The following is a 23878-nucleotide window of genomic DNA, read 5'->3' as shown; positions in this document are numbered from 1 at the left end:
CATTCTGACTTGTTTGTGATTGCTGTCTGCTTAATATGATGAGTGAGACGGAGATGTTCGCAGAGACTGAATTCATGTAAACGCTGCATATGTCAGTCCGCTCAATTGGAAATGGCCATGACATTACAGAAACCCAGCCTAAAACCCCAAACAGCAAGCAATGCAGGTGTAGAAGCAACGGTGGCTAGGAAAAACTCCCTAGAAAGGCCAGAACCTAGGAAGAAACCTAGAGAGGAACCAGGCTATGAGGGGTGGCCAGTACTCTTCTGGCTGTGCCGGGTGGAGATTATAACAGAACATGGCAAAGATGTTCAAATGTTCATAGATGACCAGCAGGGTCAAATAATAATAATCACAGTGGTTGTCGAGGGTGCAACAGGTCAGCACCTCAGGAGTAAATGTCATTTGGCTTTTCATAGCCGATCATTGAGAGTATCTCTACCGCTCCTGCTGTCTCTAGAGAGTTGAAAACAGCAGGTCTGGGACAGGTAGCACATCCGGTGAACAGGTCAGGGTTCCATAGCCGCAGGCAGAACAGTTGAAACTGGAGCAGCAGCACGGCCAGGTGGACTGGGGACAGCAAGGAGTCATCATGCCAGGTAGTCCTGAGGCATGGTCCTAGGGCTCAGGTCCTCCGAGAGAGAGAAATAAAGAAAGAGAGAAAGAGAGAAAGGGAAAATTAAGAAGCCCATACTTAAATTCACACAGGACACCAGATAAGACAGGTCAAAATACTCCAGATATAACAGACTGACCCTAGCCCCCCGACACATGAACTACTGCAGCATAAATACTGGAGGCTAAGACAGGAGAGGTCGGGAGCCACTGTGGCCCCATCCGACGATACCCCCGGACAGGGCCAAACAGGCAGGATATAACCCCACCCACTTTGCCAAAGCACAGCCCTCACACTACTAGAGGAATATCTTCAACCACCAACTTACCATCCTGACACAAGGCTGAGTATAGCCCTCGAAGATCTATGCCACGGCACAACCCAAGGGGGGCGCCAGCCCAGACAGGAAGATCACGTCAGTGACTCAACCCACTCAAGTGACGCATCCCTCCTAGGATGCCAGTGACTCCAGTAAGCCAGTGACTCAGCCCCTGTAATAGGGTTAGAGGCAGAGAATCCCAGTGGAGAGAGGGGAACTGGCCAGGCAGAGACAGCAAGGGCGGTTCGTTGCTCCAGTGCCTTTCCGTTCACCTTCACACTCCTGGGCCAGACTACACTCAATCATAGGACCTTCCAAAGAGATGAGTCTTCAATAAAGACTTAAAGGTTGAGACAGAGTCTGCGTCTCTCACATGGGTAGGCAGACCATTCCATAAAAATTGAGCTCTATAGGAGTAAGCCCTTCCTCCAGCTGTTTGCTTAGAAATTCTAGGGACAGCTAGGAGGCCTGCATCTTGTAACCGCAGCGTGCGTGTAGGTATGTACGGCAGGACCAAATCGTAAAGATAGGTAGGAGCAAGACCATGTAATGCTTTGTAGGTTAGCAATAAAACCTTGAAATCAGCCCTTGCCTTGACAGGAAGCCAGTGTAGAGAGGCTAGCACTGGAGTAATATGATAATTTTTTGGGGTTCTAGTCAGGATTCTAGCAGCTGTATTTAGCACTAACTGAAGTTTATTTAGTGCTTTATCCGGGTAGCTGGAAAGTAGAGCATTGCAGTCGTCTAACCAAGAAGTGACAAAAGCATGGATAAATTTTTCTGCATCATTTTAGGACAGAAAGTTTATGATTTTTGCAATGTTACGTAGATGGAAAAAAAGCTGTCCCTGAAACAGTCCTGATATTTTCGTCAAAAGAGAGATCAGAGATCGGGGTCCAGAGTAACGCCAAGGTCCTTCACAGTTTTATTTGAGACTACTGTACAACCATCAAGACTAATTGTCAGACTCAACAGAAGCTATCTTTGTTTCTTGGGACCTAGAACAAGCATCTCTGTTTTGTCCGAGTTTAAAAGTAGAACATTTGCAGCCATCCACTTCCTTATGTCTGAAACACAGGCTTCCAGCGAGGGTAATTTTGGGACTTCACCATGTTTCATCGAAATGTACAGCTGTGTGTCATCCTCATAGCAGTGAAAGTTAACATTATGTTTCCGAATGACATCCCCAAGAGGTAAAATATATAGTGAAAACAATAGTGGTCCTAAAACGGAACATTGAGGAACACTGAAATTTACAGTTGATTTGTCAGAGGACAAACCATCCACAGAGATAAACTGATATATTTCTGACAGATAAGATCTAAACCAGGCCAGAACTTGTCCGTGTAGACCAATTTGGGTTTCCAACAACAGGAAATTATTATGTGGATTATAATTAATGGACATTTTTTGTAGGGGTATATACATTTATCATAAGGGACATTTTGAAAGTGGAAATTACAAACTTTAGAAGCCTTTATAAACCTCAAATATACTACAAGCTCTCCTGCAACAGGGTGATCAAATTAAGATCCTACATCTGTATTCCCTACATAGTGAACACCTGTTGACCAGAGCCCTATGTGCCCTGATCAAAAGTACACTCTTAGTAACCTAAAAGGATTCTTAGGCTGTCCCCATAGGAGAACCCTTTGAAGAACCATTTTTGGTTCCAGGTAGAATCCTATTGGTTCCAGGAAGAACCCTTTTTGGTTCCAGAAAGAACACGTTCCAGAGAGGGTTCTACAAGGAACCCAAAAGGGTTCTACCTGGAACCAAAAATGGTTCTACCTGGAACTAAAAAGGGTTGTCCTATGGGGACAGCCAAAGAACCCTTTGGAACCTTTTTTTTCTAAGAGTGTAGTACACTACATAGGGAATAAGGTACCATTTGGGACACAGGCAGAGTGAACAGGGTGGTAATTGGCCGTGTGATCAGTTTGTCATGCTCTGTGGTTTGAGCCACCATCCTGATCTGCTCGGCTCTGCCTGGGAAGGGACTGTGTGTCCTGGGAAACCTGATGCTGATGAAGAGGATATTGACAGTGTCCCTCACAAGCACATTGCTGTAAGTAATGAACATGGATCGGAGACCATGTTGAACATTGAAGCCTATAGATTACATAAACTTCCACAAGTCTGAAGGCCAGTTGCCAGCTAGCTATCACAGCAGTTGTCTGACACTAAAGCCTCATTTACACCTTGCGGTAATATATGAGTTTTATCATCTGATCAATTTTGAACTACACATTGTCTCTTAACCTTCCGCATTGTGACCAGATTGTCTGGTGCCTCCCTGTATGCATATTATTTCAAAATAACCATGACTGATGCCATAAATCAATGGTGCTACTAGGAGTGGAGGGAGGATGGTACGGTACAGGGGAATGATGGTTCTGCCTCTATGCCTGTCAATCATTTCAGATGCTGGTATAATGATGATTTAAAAGGTTTGACCATCCAGATCTTTTCACGCTTGATTGATATCTAGACACAATGCGTGCTTGACTACCTCCAAAGGTGGTCGGGAAGATGTGATCACAATCAGATCACAATGTGTCTTTTAATCATCTGTCTGGAAATGTAGACACAATCAGAATGTGGACAAGATCAGGACAAAGGACGCATGTTAGCGCCAGGTATAAACGAGGATTAAGAATGACAATTGCTAAGAGAGGGACAGGGGTGGAGTAGGTGGGGTCATCAGGTAATTGGTGAGTGGCAAAGAACCTACGACTCATCAATATTGTTGTAGACTTCTTGTCAACCATGCAATTTCAAAGCACAGTTATATGGGATTAGAAAATCAGATAACTTTTTTTGGAAGCCCTCCAATTATAACTTAAGAAACAGTGGTGCACCTCCACAACAGAATTAACCTCTGCATGTTCTCTTTTTCCATCTGTTTTGGCATCCATAGATTGGGAGATTAAATTAATAGTATCTAATGAGAATCTAGGCACCTTGTTATGGGTACAATTATTTACCCATTCTGTAGCATGTTTGTAAAGACAAGACGCTTCCTGGTAAGTACTTAATTTTTATATTTTATTGTAAAACTAGGGGGAAAGAAAAGTTACATCCCAGGCAACACAATACAATTGATGTCTTATCCTTACAGTCAATGCTAATTCAAATACATCACTGGTGAGCTGGGTCTTGTCTGTGGATAATATGGGGTATAGACACCTGTTCATTACATTACAGTTCCGGTGATTCAACTAAAAAATATTAATTGTTTCTCTGAATACATTTTTTTTGAATATGGAATCAAATCATCCATATGCGGCCAAATTGTTACCGACTGTACATCAAAATCGAACAAAGACCAGAGAGAAAGTTATTAACAAAATCTTGATAATAATTTGAATGGAAGATTGAGACACACATTGTCATGGAAAGGTGTGGAGGAAACATTAAAGGAACCATCCCTTCACAGTTTGCGAGTGGACAACAAGAATGATCAGTGGACTTAACAATTGGATGAGAAATGATCCATTTAAACACCCAAACTCAGGTTTTAATGTCTTCTTGGGAAAAATTCACTCACTATAGAAAATGCTGATGTAACGTACAGGATTATGCTCACAAAACACATACATCATACAACAGTAATTGCCTTAACAATGAGAATGTGTTGCATAGAGATAAACCAGCACGGATACAGCTAAAAGCCTTTAAGGTTACCTAGGTTACTAAAGATCTTAGAACAGCACACATGTATCCTCTAATTTAGGCATCTTGTGTTGTTGATATTAATTTAAAAGAAAAGTGACATATCTGCTGATTTGAATCCACTTAGTTGAGTCTGTATTAATTAATATCTGATAAGAACTTTGAGTTCTTAAAGGACTGTGCAGCTCTGTTTGAGTTCTTAAAGGACTGTGCAGCTCTGTTTGAGTTCTTAAAGGACTGTGCAGCTCTTTTTGAGTTCTTAAAGGACTGTGCAGCTCTGTTGTAGTTCTTAAAGGACTGCGCAGCTCTGTTTGAGTTCTTAAAGGACTGTGCAGCTCTGTTTGAGTTCTTAAAGGACTGTGCAGCTCTTTTTGAGTTCTTAAAGGACTGTGCAGCTCTGTTGTAGTTCTTAAAGGACTGTGCAGCTCTGTTTGAGTTCTTAAAGGACTGTGCAGCTCTGTTGTAGTTCTTAAAGGACTGTGCAGCTCTTTTTGAGTTCTTAAAGGACTGTGCAGCTCTGTTGTAGTTCTTAAAGGACTGTGCAGCTCTGTTTTAGTTCTTAAAGGACTGTGCAGCTCTGTTTGAGTTTTTAAAGGACTGTGCAGCTCTGTTTTAGTTCTTAAAGGACTGTGCAGCTCTGTTTACAATATGAGATGTAGACGCAGGTACAGCCAGGTCTTAGGGATGGTAACAAAGATGCATGTTTCAGCCAACTATCACCACAGTGCTGATATATTCTTAGTGTTTAGTCAATGTCTCAAATCTCAACAGGGTCTTGAGCTATTATTTTGAGTGATGGGGGGGCAACTCAAAACCTATTACCACATCCTGACTCAACAGAAAAAACAATGTTTATCATTGACTGGGCCGTGCCACTCTTCTGAGCACTACAAATGGCACTCCACAGTTAGAAATTACTCTTGCCTGGTTTCAGACAGAAAGCTACACTGTCTCAATTGGGCTTTGGATCGAAGAAGAATATTGTAAAATTTTCAGAGCCGTGCTGTCCAGGTGTCAGGATACCCATTTGAAATGTGAAACTGCTCCGCAAAAAGAGCCAACAATTTCATGTAACATTCAAATACATACACAGTAAAATGAACAGTTTGGAGTTTTGTACCATAGTTAGGCCTCACCTTAGCAACAGATGTATGTGTTTGGTGGAAATTTGTCCCTGAATATTTATATATTTTATGTTCAAAGTAATTTATAGTGTGACACAGCTGCAAGCTTTTTTTGGTCATTTTATTAGATTTTTTTAACAAACCATTTCCCTCAAAAACCAGAATACAGGAAATGCATAAAGAAAACTCTACAGTTCATGTTTGAATGTGTTCTAATCTAACTAAGAACAATGTATATCTACAACAGTATCTCTAATGTCAACATCACACCAAGAGGTTCGGTCTACAGCCAGGGTCTTGGTTAGAGAAAATGTATGCAATGTACAGTATGTGATCCTGTGCACTCGAAGGCCGAGATTCAATCAGAGGCGCATTGACGACAAGCACATTGTACCAGTGACAATGAACCTTTTAAAGTACATTTTCCTGATGATCGCAGAGGTCGCAGTTACGGTAAATGCTGCAGATGTCATTCAAGAGGAAATTACCTTGTCGACAATGCACCTTTGATTGCTCTGAAATAACATTAGTGTGATGAGCCTCAACTCTCAGGACATTCATATGGAACACTCAGTCCTGATTAAGCCTTTGGTGGTGACTCGTATGAATTATTCTGAAGTTTCTCTGTATTGGTGGCAGGATAGGTACTGTGGTCTGGGTGCCTGATGCTTTTTTTTATGGTAATTCCTGAAATGTTGTTTTTCCATGACATCTGCAAAATAATTGGGCTTCGAATTGAGGTTTTTGAATATATATTACATATCTCCGCCTCACTCTTTCTGAAATACACACATTTCTCTCAGTGCAACAGTGGTCTAGGAAACATAATCAAGCCTTTGCTTCTGTATCTGCTTGAGTAAACTATTAGCAAATATATAAATCACAAACATGAACAACAAATCTGATTATCTCGGTTTATGTATTTTTTGATAGTGTTGTTTTGCTGTAACTAGCTCGTCGCACACAGCACTAGCCAGTAATACTGCAATAGGAAGAGCTATTCTTTAGGGGAAGTTGGGAAGTTGGATTTCAGTCATGGATTGTGATGGAATCAAGCTATAGGGCAGAAACAAGATACATAGGACTTACAATACCGCCATGCTGATGAACAAGATCCTTACAATGCTAGACTTAGTAGACAGAGGACTAGGAGGTCACCGGATCAAAACTGGAAGTAGGTTTACTGTGTGAGATGGAGTGGGAAGAGCTGGTATACTGTACCATATCTAGTCTTTGTACAATAACATGTTTTAATGGGTTTTCTACTGTAGGCTATTAGATATCCACTGTTCTTAGCTAATGGATGGAAACGTGGTCTTTTTTGAAAGTAGGTTATGATTTATAGGGAACAACATGTGTTTTAAAGTAACCTATATGTGTTGGTCAGGATGAAGGCTTTTAGAAAAAGCGTACAATAACATTTCCACAGACAAAGGCAAATAACAGCGAGCAGTGGTTTTGAAAAGGACTGAAAACACATGTATACACTAAAGTCAGACAGACATCTTGTTGTGACTATTTGCAGCACTGGTGAACGACAAACATCTTGAAACCAAAAAGCTTTCCTCTAAAAAAGTGAGCATTGTGCATAGTTAATGTTTTCAAAACGTCATCATTATATCCCTCTCCTGTTACATGTATCTGCAGTGTTACAAGGAAGTGCTATAATGTCTAACTCCTCTCAGTTAAGTGCACATAGATCACTGTTGCACTGAAGGGCCTCCCCACACACCTTCTCCCCGTAAAAATATCACAATAGGATTTTCTGAATATTTTTTTTCAATTACAATTTTTTGTGTATTTTTGTTACAATAACCTAGACATGTGTTCCTCTCACTCAGTCCTAGGGTTGAGTCCACTTATGTCCACATATATCTTAAGTGTGTTGGCCTGATCTCTCTTTCTCTCTCTATCTCTCTCTCTCTGCCCTCTTTCTCATACCTCTCCCACCCACACCACTGTGTTCCCTCTCTTGATGTCTGACACCTCGCAGTGGGGTGTCTTCTGTTTGCCGTTCAACACAAAGAGGGATTCCGCTGAGGGTGTGACCAGGTACTGGCCAAACAGTCCGCTGGACACCACCACTCTGTTGGGCCCCCCCCAGGGCCAGGTGTGGGGTGACAGGGGCTCCTTGAGGCTCTTGAGGACCTCGCTGTGGCCTGACGCCAGGTCAGAGAAAACCAGGTCCATGCCTGAGCCAGAAGCAGCTACCACCGTGTACTGATTGGACTCAGTGAAGGAAGGCTGGAAGACCAGGTCGGACACAAGTAGGGAGGTGTCCAATTCCCGGCTCAGACCCAGCACCCCCTGGAAGGACACTGTCTGAACTCTGACCTTCCCGCTCTGCTGGTCCGGGGTAACGATGTAGCGGCCATTCGGGGACACGTAGGGCTGGCCCGTGATGTTGAGGTTGGGCCCAATGACGGTGTCGGTGACACTGTCGATCAGGAGCTGTGGCTGGGCTGACGAGGGGTCCCTGCTCTGAGACTGGCACTGAATGAAGTAGAATCCACTCAGGTGTGTGTAAGCCATGCTGACGGGCACACAGCTGTAGGTCTTCAGGCTGATGGTTTTGACTCGGTGGAAGGTCTCTAAGTCAATCTTATGCACCGCAGGTTCAGATTTGAGAAAGACGAAGCCAAACCTAAGATGACAAAGTTCAAGGGAAAGGTTAATGGTATGTTTTGGTAATTACAGTGCGGTGAGGATTCTCATTAAAATTCTAATATGCTCTTTTCTCCTCTACTTGGGAGGAATTGCTATGATGAGGTGGTGAGTTCACCACCTGTGTTTAAGGTTAGCGGGACATCCGTACCTGACGTGAGTGATGATGAGGTTGGTTGGAGGAATGAAGAAGTCATCAACCCTCTGGAAGGGGGTGCGGATGGTGTGGTGCACCTCTCCAACACTGGCCTGAGGAATCACCTGGAACAGAGCAAAGAAGAACATGAGAAAAGGAAATATACAAATACAAGTATCACCTACCCAGCCAGAGAACAGTAAGAGAAAGAATGGGTCGGAAACTGTACTTAAACATAACAGCAAAACAGTCAGATGTTAATGTTGCCGTATATCCTATTGCAGATAAGGACCTACATAGAGCAGTATAGTTAGGCTTATGCAATATGGCCTCACCTCAAGACCTGATATAGGATTGTATTGGGTAATGGTTGCTTTAGGAGAGACACAGATAAAGCTGCTATCTCACAAGTCAAAGGCGTCGGTCTGACGCATCCCATTTCTCATTGGACGACGATCTATCCATCCACTCTCTTTGGACCCCCCCCAGTACGTACATGACACATGCTTCATCAGGTACCCTACATTATCAGGTCACTGTCAAGGACTAGTGGGATGTTTACTGTATATAACCACTGCCTTGTCCATACATTAGACCCCGCAGTGGCCAATCAAACAACTTGTTCTTCCATAACAGTATATTAAGCAGTTTTTCTATTTGTTTGAAATAGATTTGTTTTTCTGTATAGAACTGTCACACTAAAAGGAGGTAGGCTCTACTTGTCTAAGGAACCCCAGTAAGTCTTACATGCAGAAGGTATTTGTTTAAAAGGGAAAACAACTATAGATACCAGTGGGGGTCAGTGCTGTTTATGATGAGGGAGGATTATTTTTTTCATGAGCATGGCCTTATTTCTATTACAGCATGTTGGATGACTGTCATTCATACTCCTTCACCCAGTTCAATGTAACATCGATAGGTTTAGGCTACTACATGACACTCAATTTCTCCCTATACCCATCATGAGGCTGCCACAACCTAGCCTATGAATTAAAGTTTACAATGTAGGTGTACACAGGTGGAGAGAAAAATTTGAGACGACAGACAGTGACACATAGACAGATAGTGACACATTCTATACCACCTTGCACACTCTTTCCTGCATCTAGCTTATCTAGGGTGCAATCATTAGTCCAACAGTTGCAAACAAGAGTTTCCATTGGACAAATTTCAGTTATATTTTTATCACCGTTTCGTTTGCTTCCGTTTAAGAAAAGTTTTTCAACAGAATCAGCAGAATGAATACACCCCTGATCATGCATAAACACAGTTCACTTTCATAGCAACCACGTTGTATTACTTCTAGCCTCTATGCACTCCTCCCCTCACCGTTTACCTTCTTTCGTGGACTTCAATGAACAACATATCAGCTGTATGTGACCAGGTGAAAAAAACAGGTGAATTTTAAAACATTACAATACATTCACAGATTTCGCAACACACTGTGTGCCCTCAGGCCCCTACTCCACTACTACCGCATATCTACAGTACTAAATCCATGTGTGTGTGTGTGTGTGTGTGTATGTGTGCTAATGTTTGTGTTGCTTCACAATCCCCACTGTTCCATAAGGTGTTTTTTTAATCAGTTTTTTTAATCAAATGTTACTGCTTGTGTCAGTTACTTGATGTGGAATAGAGTTCCATGTAGTCATGGCTCTATGTAGTACTGTGTGCCTCCCATAGTCTGTTTTGGACTTGGGGACTGTGAAGACACCTCTTGTGGGTGTCCGAGCTGTGTGCCAGTAGTTTAGATAGACAGCTCGGTGCATTCAACATGTCAATACCTCTCATAAATACAAGTAGTGTTGAAGTCAATCTCTCCTCCACTTTCAGCCAGGAGAGATTGACATTCATATTATTCATATTAGCTTTCTGTGTACATCCAAGGGCCAGTCGTGCTGCCCTGTTCTGAGCCAATTGCAATTTTCCTAAGTCCTTTTTTGTGGCACTTGACCACATGACTGAACATTAGTCAAGGTGCAACAAAACTAGGGCCTGTAGGACCTGCCTTGTTGATAGTGTTGCATTGAAGTCAATGTACCAAGAGGAGGACGGCTACACCATGGTGTTACCCTACAGAGTGCTGCTGAGGCTACTGTAGACCTTCGTTGTAAAACAGTGAGTTTTAATCAATTCTTTGGTGACATTTGAATACATTTAGTATAATTTTTATCTAAAAAGGATATATTTTTCAATGTTTTAAAAAATTTCATTTTTTGAAATTTACTGAGGAGGATGGTCCTCCCCTTCCTTAGAGGAGCCTCCACTGATAGATACTAATCTGAAGTCTGTGCCATCCTCACTAAAGCGCTAACACCATCACATTGTCAGTGGTGGGCCAGATTTTGGATTTTGCTGTCTTCTTGTGAGTGAACTACTCGCAGAGAAAATAACACTAGTTATTATACTCCCTTTGCCACCGCAGTCTACATAGCTACAGAGCCCCTCATATCAGCTCTGCTCATAACCGACTTTTAAAAAACAGATACCCCTTGTACTTCTAACCCCTACAGGGTTTGAAAAGAAACCTTGTTAAAAAAAGGGCATTAGAATTGTTACATTGTTACAAAGGTCCAGAGTTAATGATCGGACTCACACATAATGTGCTCTCACACGCTCAGGGTGTTGGGAAACTCATACCATCACCCTGTCATCGCTCATCCTAATGGATCATACGCACCCACAGTGTTACACAGTGTTACTGTGTTTTTACCTCAGCTGTTATTTTCTCTACTGTATTACTCCTACTGTACTTTAATACCTGAAGGGGAATTGGTTTGTACTGACTGAGTGGCTTTTATATTGAACTGCACTCATTTCAAGGCAGACTGGTGAATCTCAATGCTATTAAGAAATGCTTTATCTCCTATAGGTCCCCACTTTACTAGGAATATTACACTGTAGTATAAGGGTGAAGTAATGTGAAACGGGATCTTAAATCAAATCAAATACCATCTTTTTTTATTTGTCACATATTTCGTAAAACACCAGGTGTAGACTAACAGTGAAATTCTTTCTTATGGGCCCTTCCCAACAATGCAGAGAGAAAAATAATAGAAAAATAATAACAGGAGGAATAAATACACAATGAGTAATGATGACATGGCTATATACACTGGGTACCAGTACCGAGTCAATGTTAGGGGTACGTGGTAATTGATGTAGATTTGTACACATAGGTAGGGATAAAGTGACTAGGCAACAGGATAGATAGTATACTGTAGCAGCAGCGTATGTGATGAGTCAAAAGAGTTAGCGCAAAAAGGATCAGTTGAGAATGTCCTGGTAGCTATTTGGTTAACTATTTAGCAGTCTTACAGTATGGCTTTGGGGTAGAAGCTGTTCAGGGTCCTGTTGGTTTCAGACTTGGTGCATCGGTACCACTTGCCGTGCAGTAGCAGAGAGAACAGTCTATGCCTTGGGTGGCTGGAGTCTGCCAATTTTTAGGGCCTTCACTGACACCGCCTGGTATAGAGGTCATGGATGGCAGGGAGCTCGTCCCCAGTAATGTACTGAGCATTACGCACTACCCTCTGTAGCACCTTGTGGTCAGATGCCAAACAGTTGCCATACCAAGGGGAGATGCAGCCAGTCAAGATGCTCTCAATGGTGCAGCTATAGAACTCTTTGAGGATCTGAGGGCCCATTCCAAGCTTTTCAGCCTCCCGAGGGGTAGGAGGCCTTCTTCACAACTGTGTTGGTGTGTGTGGACCATGTGAATTCCTTAGTGATGTGGACACCGAGGAACTTGAAGCTCTCGACCCGCTCGACTATAGCCCTGTCGATGTAGATCGGGGTGTGCTCGGCCCTCCATTTCCTGTAGTCCACGATCAGCTCCTTTGTCTTGCTGATGTTGAGGGAGAGCTGATGTCAAATCAAATCAAATCAAATTTATTTATATAGCCCTTCGTACATCAGCTGATATCTCAAAGTGCTGTACAGAAACCCAGCCTAACCCAGTCCTGGCACCACACTGTCAGGTCACACTGTCAGGTCCTATAGGCTGTCTCATCGTCATCAGTGATCAGGCCCACTACAGTCGTGTCATCAGCAAACTTAATAACGCAGTCGTGGATGAACAGGGAGTACCGGAAGGAACTAGTCAAGCACCCATGAGGGGCCCCCGTGTTGAGGGTCAGCGTGGTGGATGTGTTATTGCCTACCATCTCCACCTGAGGGCGGCCCGTTAAGAAGTCCAGGATCCAGTTGCAGAGGGAAGCGTTCAGTCCCAGGGTCCTGAGGTTAGTGATGAACTTGGTGGGCACTATGGTGTTGAACGCTGAGCTGTAGTCAATGATCAGCATGAGCAGCATGAACAGCATTCCTACATAGGTGTTCCTCTTGTCCAGGTGGGGGAGGGAAATGTGGAGTAATGAGATTGCATCATCTGTGGATCTGTTAGGTCGGTATGCGAATTGCTGCAGTGGGTCCAGGGTGTCTGAGATGATGATGTTGATGTGAGCCATGACCAGCCTTTCAAAGCATTTCATGGCTACAGATGTGAGTGCTACGGAGCAATAGTCATTTAGACAGGTTACCTTGGCGTTCGTGGGTACATGAACTTTGGTTGGCTGCTTGAAATATGTAGCTATTACAGACTGCTACAGTTATGATGTGTATATAGTGCTTTTTCTATTGTTATTTTTATTACCATTTTCATTTTTTATTTAATTTTGTCCTGCATGTTGGAGCTCGGAGGCTGATATTTTCACTGTACCCTGCAATCACACCTGCAACTCTGTACATGTGACTATTAAACACTCTGAATCTGATTGGGTCAGGGAGAGGTTGAAAATGTCAGTGAAGACACTTGTCAGCTAGTCAGTGCATGCTCTGAGTACGCGTCCTGGTAATTTGTCTGGCCCAGTGGCCTTTTGAATGTTAACCTGTATAAAGGTCTTACTCACATCTTCTATGGAGAGTGAGATAACACAGTTGTCCAGAACAGCTGGTGTTCTCATGCAAGGCTTAATGTTGCTTGCCTCGAAAGCGAGCATAGAAGGCATTTAGCTCATCTGGTAGGCTCACATCACTGGGCAGTTCACGGCTGGGTTTCCCTTTGTAATCCGTGATCTTGCCACTGTAATATGTTGTAAGCTCATGTCACCATGTTTCTAAACCCTAGTGTTAGCATACTCCACATTCTCTTTCACCTCCGCATAATTTGCTGTCTCTGAATAGCCAGGATCGGCACGTGCATACGTCGACAGTGAGACTAGTCTGAGAGTAAGAAAGGTCACTGTGGGGACGATGTCGCCGATGCACTTATTAATGAAGCTGGTGACTTATGTGGTAAACTCCTCAATGTGGTAAACTCCTCAATGTCATCAGATGACTTATCTAATGGATTGTCAATCTCACTCGGATGTTTGCTTAGAGATATTGAGCAATTAAAAAAGGAGGTGTTTGACATTTTGAATTGCCTCCAGTGGAGACAGCAGGACTGTTGATGCTCACGTCAATTTCTTGTATTCCAAATAATAATGACATTATCAAGCCATTTATTTGTGGTGCGATCCATATGCCTTACAGCCAGTCATGCAGATTGCCTGAAATTGCTTTCTAGACTGAATGATTCAAGCCTCGTTTTGTAATTATTCATTACTATTGAGCGACTACAGAACACCAGGCATGTTTTAGTAGTTCTGACAATTCACCTGAACACTTCTGCAGAGCAGTTTGAGACTATACAACAATTTGAAGAATTGATTAAATAAGCAGAAAATCACTGTTTGAGACAGCAACGCTGTTTTTAAAAGGCACTTTTCTATCTCTTTCCTTGGGACCCATTGCATCCCGCTTGGGCAGGGGAGTGAGAACACATTAGGATTTCACAATGAGCCCAAACTGACAAGCGTTCCATCCTCTCCCTTGCTAATAAGACGTTTCCTCCTCTCCACCTACCGACTACTGACAAACAGTGTTCTCACAACATTTTAATAGAATAACAACCTCTAAAGGAAGAGGAAAATAACAATATGTTGCAAAATGACAAAGTAATCCCTTGACAGTTGTACCTCAACCCTATAAACATTATGATGGCTCTCCCAGAAGCATAAGCCAGCTCTGAGCTCAGGGCTCCCATTGGCCAAACCTCCTATGGGCCTGAAACACATCCACACCTGTGATCATCCCTCATGTGTGAAGTCTCCAACACATCCTCTCCAAAGGGACTGGATCACACGCCTACAGTGTGAAGTCTCCAACACATCCTCTCCAAAGGGACTGGATCACACGCCTACAGTGTGAAGTCTCCAACACATCCTCTCTAAAGGGACTGGATCACACGCCTACAGTGTGAAGTCTCCAACACATCCTCTCCAAAGGGACTGGATCACACGCCTACAGTGTGAAGTCTCCAACACATCCTCTCCAAAGGGACTGGATCACACGCCTACAGTGTGAAGTCTCCAACACATCCTCTCTAAAGGGACTGGATCACACGCCTACAGTGTGAAGTCTCCAACACATCCTCTCCAAAGGGACTGGATCACACGCCTACAGTGTGAAGTCTCCAACACATCCTCTCCAAAGGGACTGGATCACACGCCTACAGTGTGAAGTCTCCAACACATCCTCTCTAAAGGGACTGGATCACACGCCTACAGTGTGAAGTCTCCAACACATCCTCTCTAAAGGGACTGGATCACACGCCTACAGTGTGAAGTCTCCAACACATCCTCTCCAAAGGGACTGGATCACATGCCTACAGTGTGAAGTCTCCAACACATCCTCTCTAAAGGGACTGGATCACACGCCTACAGTGTGAAGTCTCCAACACATCCTCTCTAAAGGGACTGGATCACACGCCTACAGTGTGAAGTCTCCAACACATCCTCTCCAAAGGGACTGGATCACACGCCTACAGTGTGAAGTCTCCAACACATCCTCTCCAAAGGGACTGGATCACATGCCTACAGTGTGAAGTCTCCAACACATCCTCTCCAAAGGGACTGGATCACATGCCTACAGTGTGAAGTCTCCAACACATCCTCTCCAAAGGGACTGGATCACATGCCTACAGTGTGAAGTCTCCAACACATCCTCTCCAAAGGGACTGGATCACATGCCTACAGTGTGAAGTCTCCAACACATCCTCTCCAAAGGGACTGGATCACATGCCTACAGTGTGAAGTCTCCAACACATCCTCTCCAAAGGGACTGGATCACATGCCTACAGTGTGAAGTCTCCAACACATCCTCTCCAAAGGGACTGGATCACATGCCTACAGTGTGAAGTCTCCAACACATCCTCTCTAAAGGGACTGGATCACACGCCTACAGTGTGAAGTCTCCAACACATCCTCTCCAAAGGGACTGGATCACATGCCTACAGTGTGAAGTCTCCAACACATCCTCTCCAAAGGGACTGGATCACATGCCTACAGTGTGAAGTCTCCAACACATCCTCTCCAAAGGGACTGGATCACATGCCTACAGTGTGAAGTCTCCAACACATCCTCTCCAAAGGGACTGGATCACACGCCTACAGTGTGAAGTCTCCAACACATCCTCTCCAAAGGGACTGGATCACATGCCTACAGTGTGAAGTCTCCAACACATCCTCTCCAAAGGGACTGGATCACATGCCTACAGTGTGAAGTCTCCAACACATCCTCTCCAAAGGGACTGGATCACATGCCTACAGTGTGAAGTCTCCAACACATCCTCTCCAAAGGGACTGGATCACATGCCTACAGTGTGAAGTCTCCAACACATCCTCTCCAAAGGGACTGGATCACATGCCTACAGTGTGAAGTCTCCAACACATCCTCTCTAAAGGGACTGGATCACACACCTACAGCGCCACAGCTGTGAATTTCAGTTTGCTGACTGGTAAATATTGTAAAACATACATATATTAATTAAATACTCACACAAACAAATACTCACTTATACACACGTACGCATAGACCAGCGAATGGACCAAGATAGAGTAACACACTCACCTGCGCGCACCACACACCAATAACTCCATACCTGTAAGGTTGGGTGGGACTTCTCCATGCTGCCCCAGCTTAGAACCCAGACCTGGTCATGTGACTTGTCATAGAGCAGCTTCACCGGGAAAGGGTCTGTCTCTACCGCCTGAAGAGAGAGAGAGAACGATCTGAGAGACAAGGCAAGAAAGGCATTTTATGCCATCAAAAGGAACATACAATTTGACATACTAATTAGGATCAGGCTAAAAATACTTGAATCAGATATAGAACCCATTGCCCTTTATGGTTGTGAGGTCTGGGGTCCGCTCACCGACCAAGAATTCACAAAATGGGAAAAACACCAAATTAAGACTCGGCATGCAGAATTTTGCAAAAATATCCTCAGTGTACAACGTAAAACACCAAATAATGCATGCAGAGTAGAATTAAGCCGATACCTGCAAATGATCAAAATCCAGAAAAAAATTCTACAACCACCTAAAAGGAAGCGATTCCCAAACCTTCCATAACAAAGCCATCACCTACAGAGACATGAACCTGGAGAATAGTCCCCTAAGAAAGCTGGTCCCGGGGCTTTGTTCACACAATTAGCCCCAACCAAATCATGAGAAAACAAAAAGATAATAACTTAACACAATTAACAAAAACAGGAGCAAACTAGAATGCTATTTGGCCCTAAACAGAGATTTCACAGTGGCAGAATACCTGACCACTGTGACTGACCCAAACTTAAGAAAAGCTTTGACTATGTACAGACTCAGTGAGCATAGCCTTGCTATTGAGAAAGGTCGCTGTAGGCAGACCTGACTTTCAAGAAAAAACAGGCTATGTGCACTTCTAACCTCCTGCCAAATGTGGGACCATATTAGAGACACATATTTCCCACATATTTCCCTTAGATTACACAGACCCACAAATAATTGATAAACTCCCATATCTATTGGGTGAAATACCACAGTGTGACATCACAGAAGCAAGATTTGTGACCTGTTGCCACAAGAAAAGGGCAGCCAGTGAAGGACAAACACCATTGTAAATACAACCCATATTTCTGTTTATTTATTTTCCCTTTTGTACTTTAACTGTTTGCACATTGTTATTTTGGCTGTTTTTGATTGTTTATTGTTGATTTCACTTTTGTTTATCCATTTCACTTGCTTTGGCAATGTAAACATATGTGTCCTATGCCAATAAAGACCCTTTAATAGAATTGAATTGAGAGAGAGAGAGAACCAGGAAAGAGAGAGACATTTATTTGACCCTTATTTTCCCAGGTAAGTTGACTGAGAACACATTTTTCTTTACAGCAACGACCTGGAGAATAGTTTACTGGGGAGAGGAGGGGTGAACGAAATAAAGAAGAGAGAGAGACACACAGATGGGGACTCAACACTGGATCGGGTGTCAACAGGGAGGAATAACACAAACAATGAACCGCTCCCATGGACATATAGCAGGCCATGTGACGACCCCCCTCCCTTCCCCAATCGCAACCCCAGTGAAACACGACAGAGGCATGGGTTCAGTAATGGGAGGTCAGCCTATTTATTTTAAACTGGTGAGGTATGTGTCGAAAGCCCTCCCGCTGCCAGACCCTCAGAGAATGGGGGGGCTCTGACCGTCATGCTGTCACTCACATGTCAGAGGAGGGTGGCGGGAGGGGTTATTGTACCAAACAATGAGACTTACAGGCAACTGACCACTCACCCCAGCATACGTATACTCCTAGTTTGTTATAGACACAACACTCATTCACTATCATGTCACTGTTTTTTAAAGCCATTTTTTCAGCCTTTCTCCTGCTAAATAGTTCTAAAATGTAATTCTTCATTTAACTAGGCAAGTCAGTTAAGAACAAATTCTTATTTTCAATGACTGCCTAGGAACAGTGAGTTAACTGCCTGTTCAGGGGCAGAAGGACAGATTTGTACCTTGTCAGCTCGGGGATTTGAACTTGCAACCTTCTGTTTACTATTCCCATGCTCTTACCACTAGGCTACCCTGCCACCCCATGGTGGTGCAGAGGTCTAAGGCACTGCATCTCAGTGCTTGAGGCGTCACTACAGACACCCTGGTTCGAATTCAGGCTGTATCACAACTGGCCGTGATTGGGAGTCCGATGGTGCGGCGCTCATTTGGCCCAGTGTCGTCCGGGTTTGGCCGGTGTAGGCCGTCATTGTAAATAAAAATCTGTTCTTAACTGACTTGCCTAGTTAAATAAAGGTAAAATAAACATAGTTCATTATCTTTTATCATGCAGCGTGACAGCGACTGTTTTGTAACTTTTAGCTAGGTGTTGTTGTTAAGGAAATACATGATCAGAATAAGGGTGTTATTTTTCACTGTTTTAAAAAAGAAAAAGCCTTCCTGAAACGTCTGTGTCGACTGGAGATGGCTGAAAGGGATGGAGGGAGGGAAAGGGAGGTAGAGAGAGATGGAGGAGGTGAGAGAGGTAAGGAGAGAGATGGTGGGAGGGAGAGGGAGTTAGAGAGAGATGGAGGAGGTGAGAGAGGTAAGGAGAGAGATGGCGGGAGGGAAAGGGAGGTAGAGAGAGATGGAGGAGGTGAGAAAGGTAAGGAGAGAGATGGTGGGAGGGAGAGGGAGTAAGAGAGAGATGGAGGAGGTGAGAGAGGTAAGGAGAGATGGCGGGAGGGAGAGGGAGGTAGAGAGAGATGGAGGTGAGAGAGGTAAGGAGAGAGATAGCGGGAGGGAGAGGGGGGTAGTGAGAGATAGAGGGCGGGAGAAGTAGGTAGAGAGAAAGGCATGATGTGCCCTCACACACCAGTAAGGGTATGGAGAAGTGTAGCAGAGCTTGGCGATTGAGAGGAAAACACCAGCTTCTCTGTTTTCAGCACTCTTCTTTACCCTCCACCCCACCTCTCTCTCTCTCTCTGCTCCCTCTCTCTCTCTGCTCCCTCCCTCTCTCTCTCTCTCTGCTCCCTCTCTTTCCCTCTCTCTGCTCCCTCTCTTTCCCTCTCTTTGCTCTCTTTCTCTCTCTGTTTTCACTCTCTCCCTCTCTCTTCTTGTGGTAAAAATAATGACTTTCATTCAAGCCATCATCCCACTGTTGGTGGAAGCTTCGGGGGACGGACCTCTAAACGGCTTATAGAGAAGATTAATAAAACCAACCAACCTGCACCACTTTCTGGGCCTGGGTGTCGATGAGCAGCAGGCGTTTCTGAAGGGGCTGGGTGACGTAGATGTATTTATCCCTCACACTGACCGCTGAGGACCATGAACAGTGCTGCAGGGACACACCTTCACTTTTAGGGCACATTTCCTCCTGGAGAAAGAATGGGATGGAGGGAGAGAAAGAAGGAATGAAGAGGAAGAAGAATTGTGAATCCACAGTTAATCACTCCACACACTGGACCATATTCGAAGAGTGGCCCTCTCTCTCTCACGCATATGGCAGAGAAAATGCTGTTTACAGCAGCAATGGGCTAACACATGACTTATTGAGTTTGTATCGATCTGTAATACAATTACAGCAACCAGTAAAACTTCAATCCCTCAGAGAAACAAGCCACTTTTATCAACTAAAGCCCATTGCTTTGGGAGAGTGATGTTCTCTAGTATATTACAGACGTGCAGGGTTACTGTGAGCTATTGACCTGGGGTCTTTGACTAATGGACATGAGTAATCCTATAACATTTAGTGAACGGAGGGCACATTTACTAGCAATGTATTGTAGTGTATACAATACATTTTGTATTGTATTGTAGTGGAGTGGGGGGGGGGTATGTGTACCTCTGTATATCTGTAAGAGTGAGGCTTTGTCCATATGTATTGGTAGTACATCTTCAATATCATCTCAAGTCATAAAAAGTCCCAAAACACCTGCATCATTATCTTCTACAGCCAGTACATAGATTGACAGGAAGACTTACATAGCTGGCCACGATCCTCTCTGTGTGCTCAATGTGTTTACGTATCTCACACTCGCTGGGCTGTAGCACGGTGATGCCCTCATCAGAGAACACATAGAACATGTTTCCCACGCTCAAACCTGGAGAGTTAGGAAATCAAAAGAGCTTCTGCTGACGTTCTCACATTCAAAAGCCGTACAGAAAATACACAGACCCTGTTAGCAGCACCTGAACTAGTCAATGACTGATGGAGTTGTCAGGCATTTTCAGTGCAGAGTCAGTGACTGTGAACAACATGTCTAGCGAGTTCATTGTGCGACCGCCTTTGAAAACTTGATGGCCGCTATGATCCCGAGACCCAACATAATTAGACAACAGCTTGATGCTTACAGGGACAAGGACATGCAGCAAGGCTGTTTATGCTGTGGAAATGCATATTGTGTTGGGATGGCAGGTAACATTGTATAGGATAACCAGATACAATCAAAACCTTGAGTGCTGCTGACACGGTCATGATGTGACATTAGGGCTGGTGATACTGTCTGTGTACAATCAGTATCAGGGCTGGACAAGATTCAAACAACGGGCCTCTCTCTACTCTCTAATCAGCCATAATTATTCTCATACACATGTTGTGGTGTCACAACTAGATAATAGAGGAAGAGTTATGTGTGCTGAAATGTGGTCCAGCCCAGTATAAAAACTGTTTGCATTTTTGTTATATTTTCATGGTCAAGTCTTGTGAAATAACGTTTTCAGCAAGAAAATATACACATAATGAATATACAAAATGAACAAACATTCAGAGGAATATTGGTCCATTATAGAAGTGAATTGAAAAAAACTGGTACAAAGTGTTATACAACAGTATATTTCAGTACCTTCCTCCCTCCACAGTATGTTTGCAACTGCAGCATCAGCATCAGAATTACAGAAGAGAGAGGGAAAGAGGGAGAAAGTGAGACAGAGAGAGAGAGAGAGGGAAAGAGGGAGAAAGAGAGACAGAGAGAGAGAGAGGGGAAAGAGGGAGAAAGAGAGACAGAGAGAGAGAGGGAAAGAGGGAAAGAGGGAGAAAGAGAGACAGAGAGAGGGAAAGAGGGAGAAAGAGAGACAGAGAGAGAGAGAGAAAGAGGGAGAAAGAGAGACAGAGAGAGAGGGAAAGAGGGAGAAAGAGAGACAGAGAGAGAGAGAGAGGGAAAGAGGGAGAAAGAGAGACAGAGAGAGGGAAAGAGGGAGAAAGAGAGACAGAGAGAGGGAAAGAGGGAGAAAGAGAGACAGAGAGAGAGGGAAAGAGGGAGAAAGAGAGACAGAGAGAGAGAGAGAGGGAAAGAGGGAGAAAGAGAGACAGAGAGAGAGAGAGGGAAAGAGGGAGAAAGAGAGACAGAGAGAGAGAGAGAGGGAAAGAGGGAGAAAGAGAGACAGAGAGAGAGAGAGAGGGAAAGAGGGAGAAAGAGAGACAGAGAGAGGGAAAGAGGGAGAAAGAGAGACAGAGAGAGGGAAAGAGGGAGAAAGAGAGGGAAAGAGGGAGAAAGAGAGACAGAGAGAGGGAAAGAGGGAGAAAGAGAGACAGAGAGAGGGAAAAAGGGAGAAAGAGAGACACAGAGAGAGAGGGAGACAGAGAGAGGGAAAGAGGGAGAAAGGGAGACAGAGAGAGAGAGGGAGAAAGAGAGACAGAGAGAGGGAAAGAGGGAGAAAGAGAGACAGAGAGAGGGAGACAGAGAGAGGGAAAGAGGGAGAAAGAGAGACAGAGAGAGAGAGAGAGAGAGAGAGAGGGAGACAGAGAGAGGGAAAGAGGGAGAAAGAGAGACAGAGAGAGAGAGAGAGAGAGAGAGAGAAAGAGTGAGAAACAGAGACAGAGAGAGAGAGAGGGACACAGAGAGAGAGAGAGAGGGAAAGAGGGAGAAAGAGAGACAGAGAGAGAGAGGGAAAGAGGGAGAAAGAGAGGGAAAGAGGGAGAAAGAGAGACAGAGAGAGGGAAAGAGGGAGAAAGAGAGACAGAGAGAGAGAGGGAAAGAGGGAGAAAGAGAGACAGAGAGAGGGAAAGAGGGAGAAAGAGAGACAGAGAGAGGGAAAGAGGGAGAAAGAGAGACAGAGAGAGAGAGGGAAAGAGGGAGAAAGAGAGACAGAGAGAGGGAAAGAGGGAGAAAGAGAGACAGAGAGAGGGAAAGAGGGAGAAAGAGAGACAGAGAGAGAGAGAGAGAGAGAGAGAAAGAGTGAGCAACAGAGACAGAGAGAGAGAGAGGGACACAGAGAGAGAGAGAGGGAGACAGAGAGAGGGAAAGAGGGAGAAAGGGAGACAGAGAGAGGGAAAGAGGGAGAAAGAGAGACAGAGAGAGGGAAAGAGGGAGACAGAGAGACAGAGAGGGAAAGAGGGAGAAAGGGAGACAGAGAGGGTGGGTGGGAGAGAGAGAGATACCATGTCATATCAAGTCATTTCAGAAAAAGTGGGACAGAAACACATTTAGCAAGAGTGATTCTTTACAGACGCAGAAATACTTCAATTAACACAATAACATAAATGTATCCTTGTTGTTTTATTGCATTTCACACAATCTAAACCCAAAGGCTGTAAAAAAAAATCGGAGGCATTTTTCCATGTTCTACTTGAAGTAAACTCTCAGTCACTTACGTGTCTTTCTAGCTGAGTCCTCCACAAACAGAGACGATATGTCCTCGTCCACCCCCACCTCGTTCTTCGCAATGCAGGTGTAGGCTCCTGTGTCCTCATAGCGTACGCTGCCAATGTGGAGCTCGCTCCCATTCGCTGTTACAGAGGAGTCTCAGCTCAGCCACATGTTTCTACACTGGTACACATTTTCCATGGCTGTTTCATCCTCCCACCTAGCAATACACTCACTGCGTTTCTCTAAATGAATGAACAAAGCTAATCTAAGTAGCCAACTAACTATGTACCCACGTCTCACTAACACAAGCCATTGAAGCCTGAACCCTTGTGATGACAACACAACAACCCTTCCTCAAAATATCCTTTGACTGAATCCTGTTCTGTACCCAGAGATCTAGTGTCAGGGGAAGGTGATATATCTCAGGACACAGTGAGTGCTATCATCAGAGAGAGTCAGCGCTCTGACGGTACAACTAGAGAGTGTGTGTGTATGTGTATTCGTCAGGTTTTAAGCAAAGGTGATATATCTCAGGACACAGTGAGTGCTATCAGAGGCAGCAGAGGCAGCCCTAGCTCTCTGACACTAGCCCTTTGTGATCTATGGCTTGTTCTCACACTCACATCCATCCCTCCTCACCCTCACGCTGCTGCAGTGTTGCCTTGATCACAACAAGGCCATTTTCACAACACTGCAGCAGGAGTGAAGGACACCCGTGTCAGACAGCTGCTTTCACGCGCCGTGTCAAAGATCATGTGGCAGTCTTTCACGTTCCTCCTCTCATCTCTCCCTCCCTCTCTATGTCGTCTTTGATCCCCCTCTCTTGATCTCTTTCCATGTAACTCCTAAATGTGAACTGGCAGGCAGAGGAGGATAACTTCATAGTGCTGAACAAGACCTGACAGAG

General features: G+C 44.2%; 1 protein-coding gene across 1 annotated transcript in view; it reads right to left on the bottom strand.

The window, feature by feature from the left end:
• Window positions 1-3969: 3969 nt before the first annotated feature.
• The window catches only part of LOC115136188 (follistatin-related protein 4-like), a 248920-nt gene continuing 229011 nt past the window's right edge, over window positions 3970-23878 (bottom strand). The window contains exons 9-15 of the mRNA XM_029671728.2: window positions 22977-23111; window positions 21229-21255; window positions 20369-20487; window positions 19611-19760; window positions 16515-16622; window positions 8550-8659; window positions 3970-8378 (exon numbers count right to left, since the gene is read on the bottom strand). Coding sequence (XP_029527588.2) covers window positions 7670-8378; window positions 8550-8659; window positions 16515-16622; window positions 19611-19760; window positions 20369-20487; window positions 21229-21255; window positions 22977-23111 — 1358 coding nt within the window. The 3' untranslated portion in view covers window positions 3970-7669. The remainder of the gene's footprint in view (window positions 8379-8549; window positions 8660-16514; window positions 16623-19610; window positions 19761-20368; window positions 20488-21228; window positions 21256-22976; window positions 23112-23878) is intronic.

This window comes from Oncorhynchus nerka, linkage group LG10 (assembly GCF_034236695.1).
Source record: "Oncorhynchus nerka isolate Pitt River linkage group LG10, Oner_Uvic_2.0, whole genome shotgun sequence".
Taxonomy (NCBI): domain Eukaryota; kingdom Metazoa; phylum Chordata; class Actinopteri; order Salmoniformes; family Salmonidae; genus Oncorhynchus; species Oncorhynchus nerka.
The sequence above is the reverse complement of the archived record's forward strand: the minus strand, read 5'-3'. Positions and strand labels throughout refer to the sequence as shown.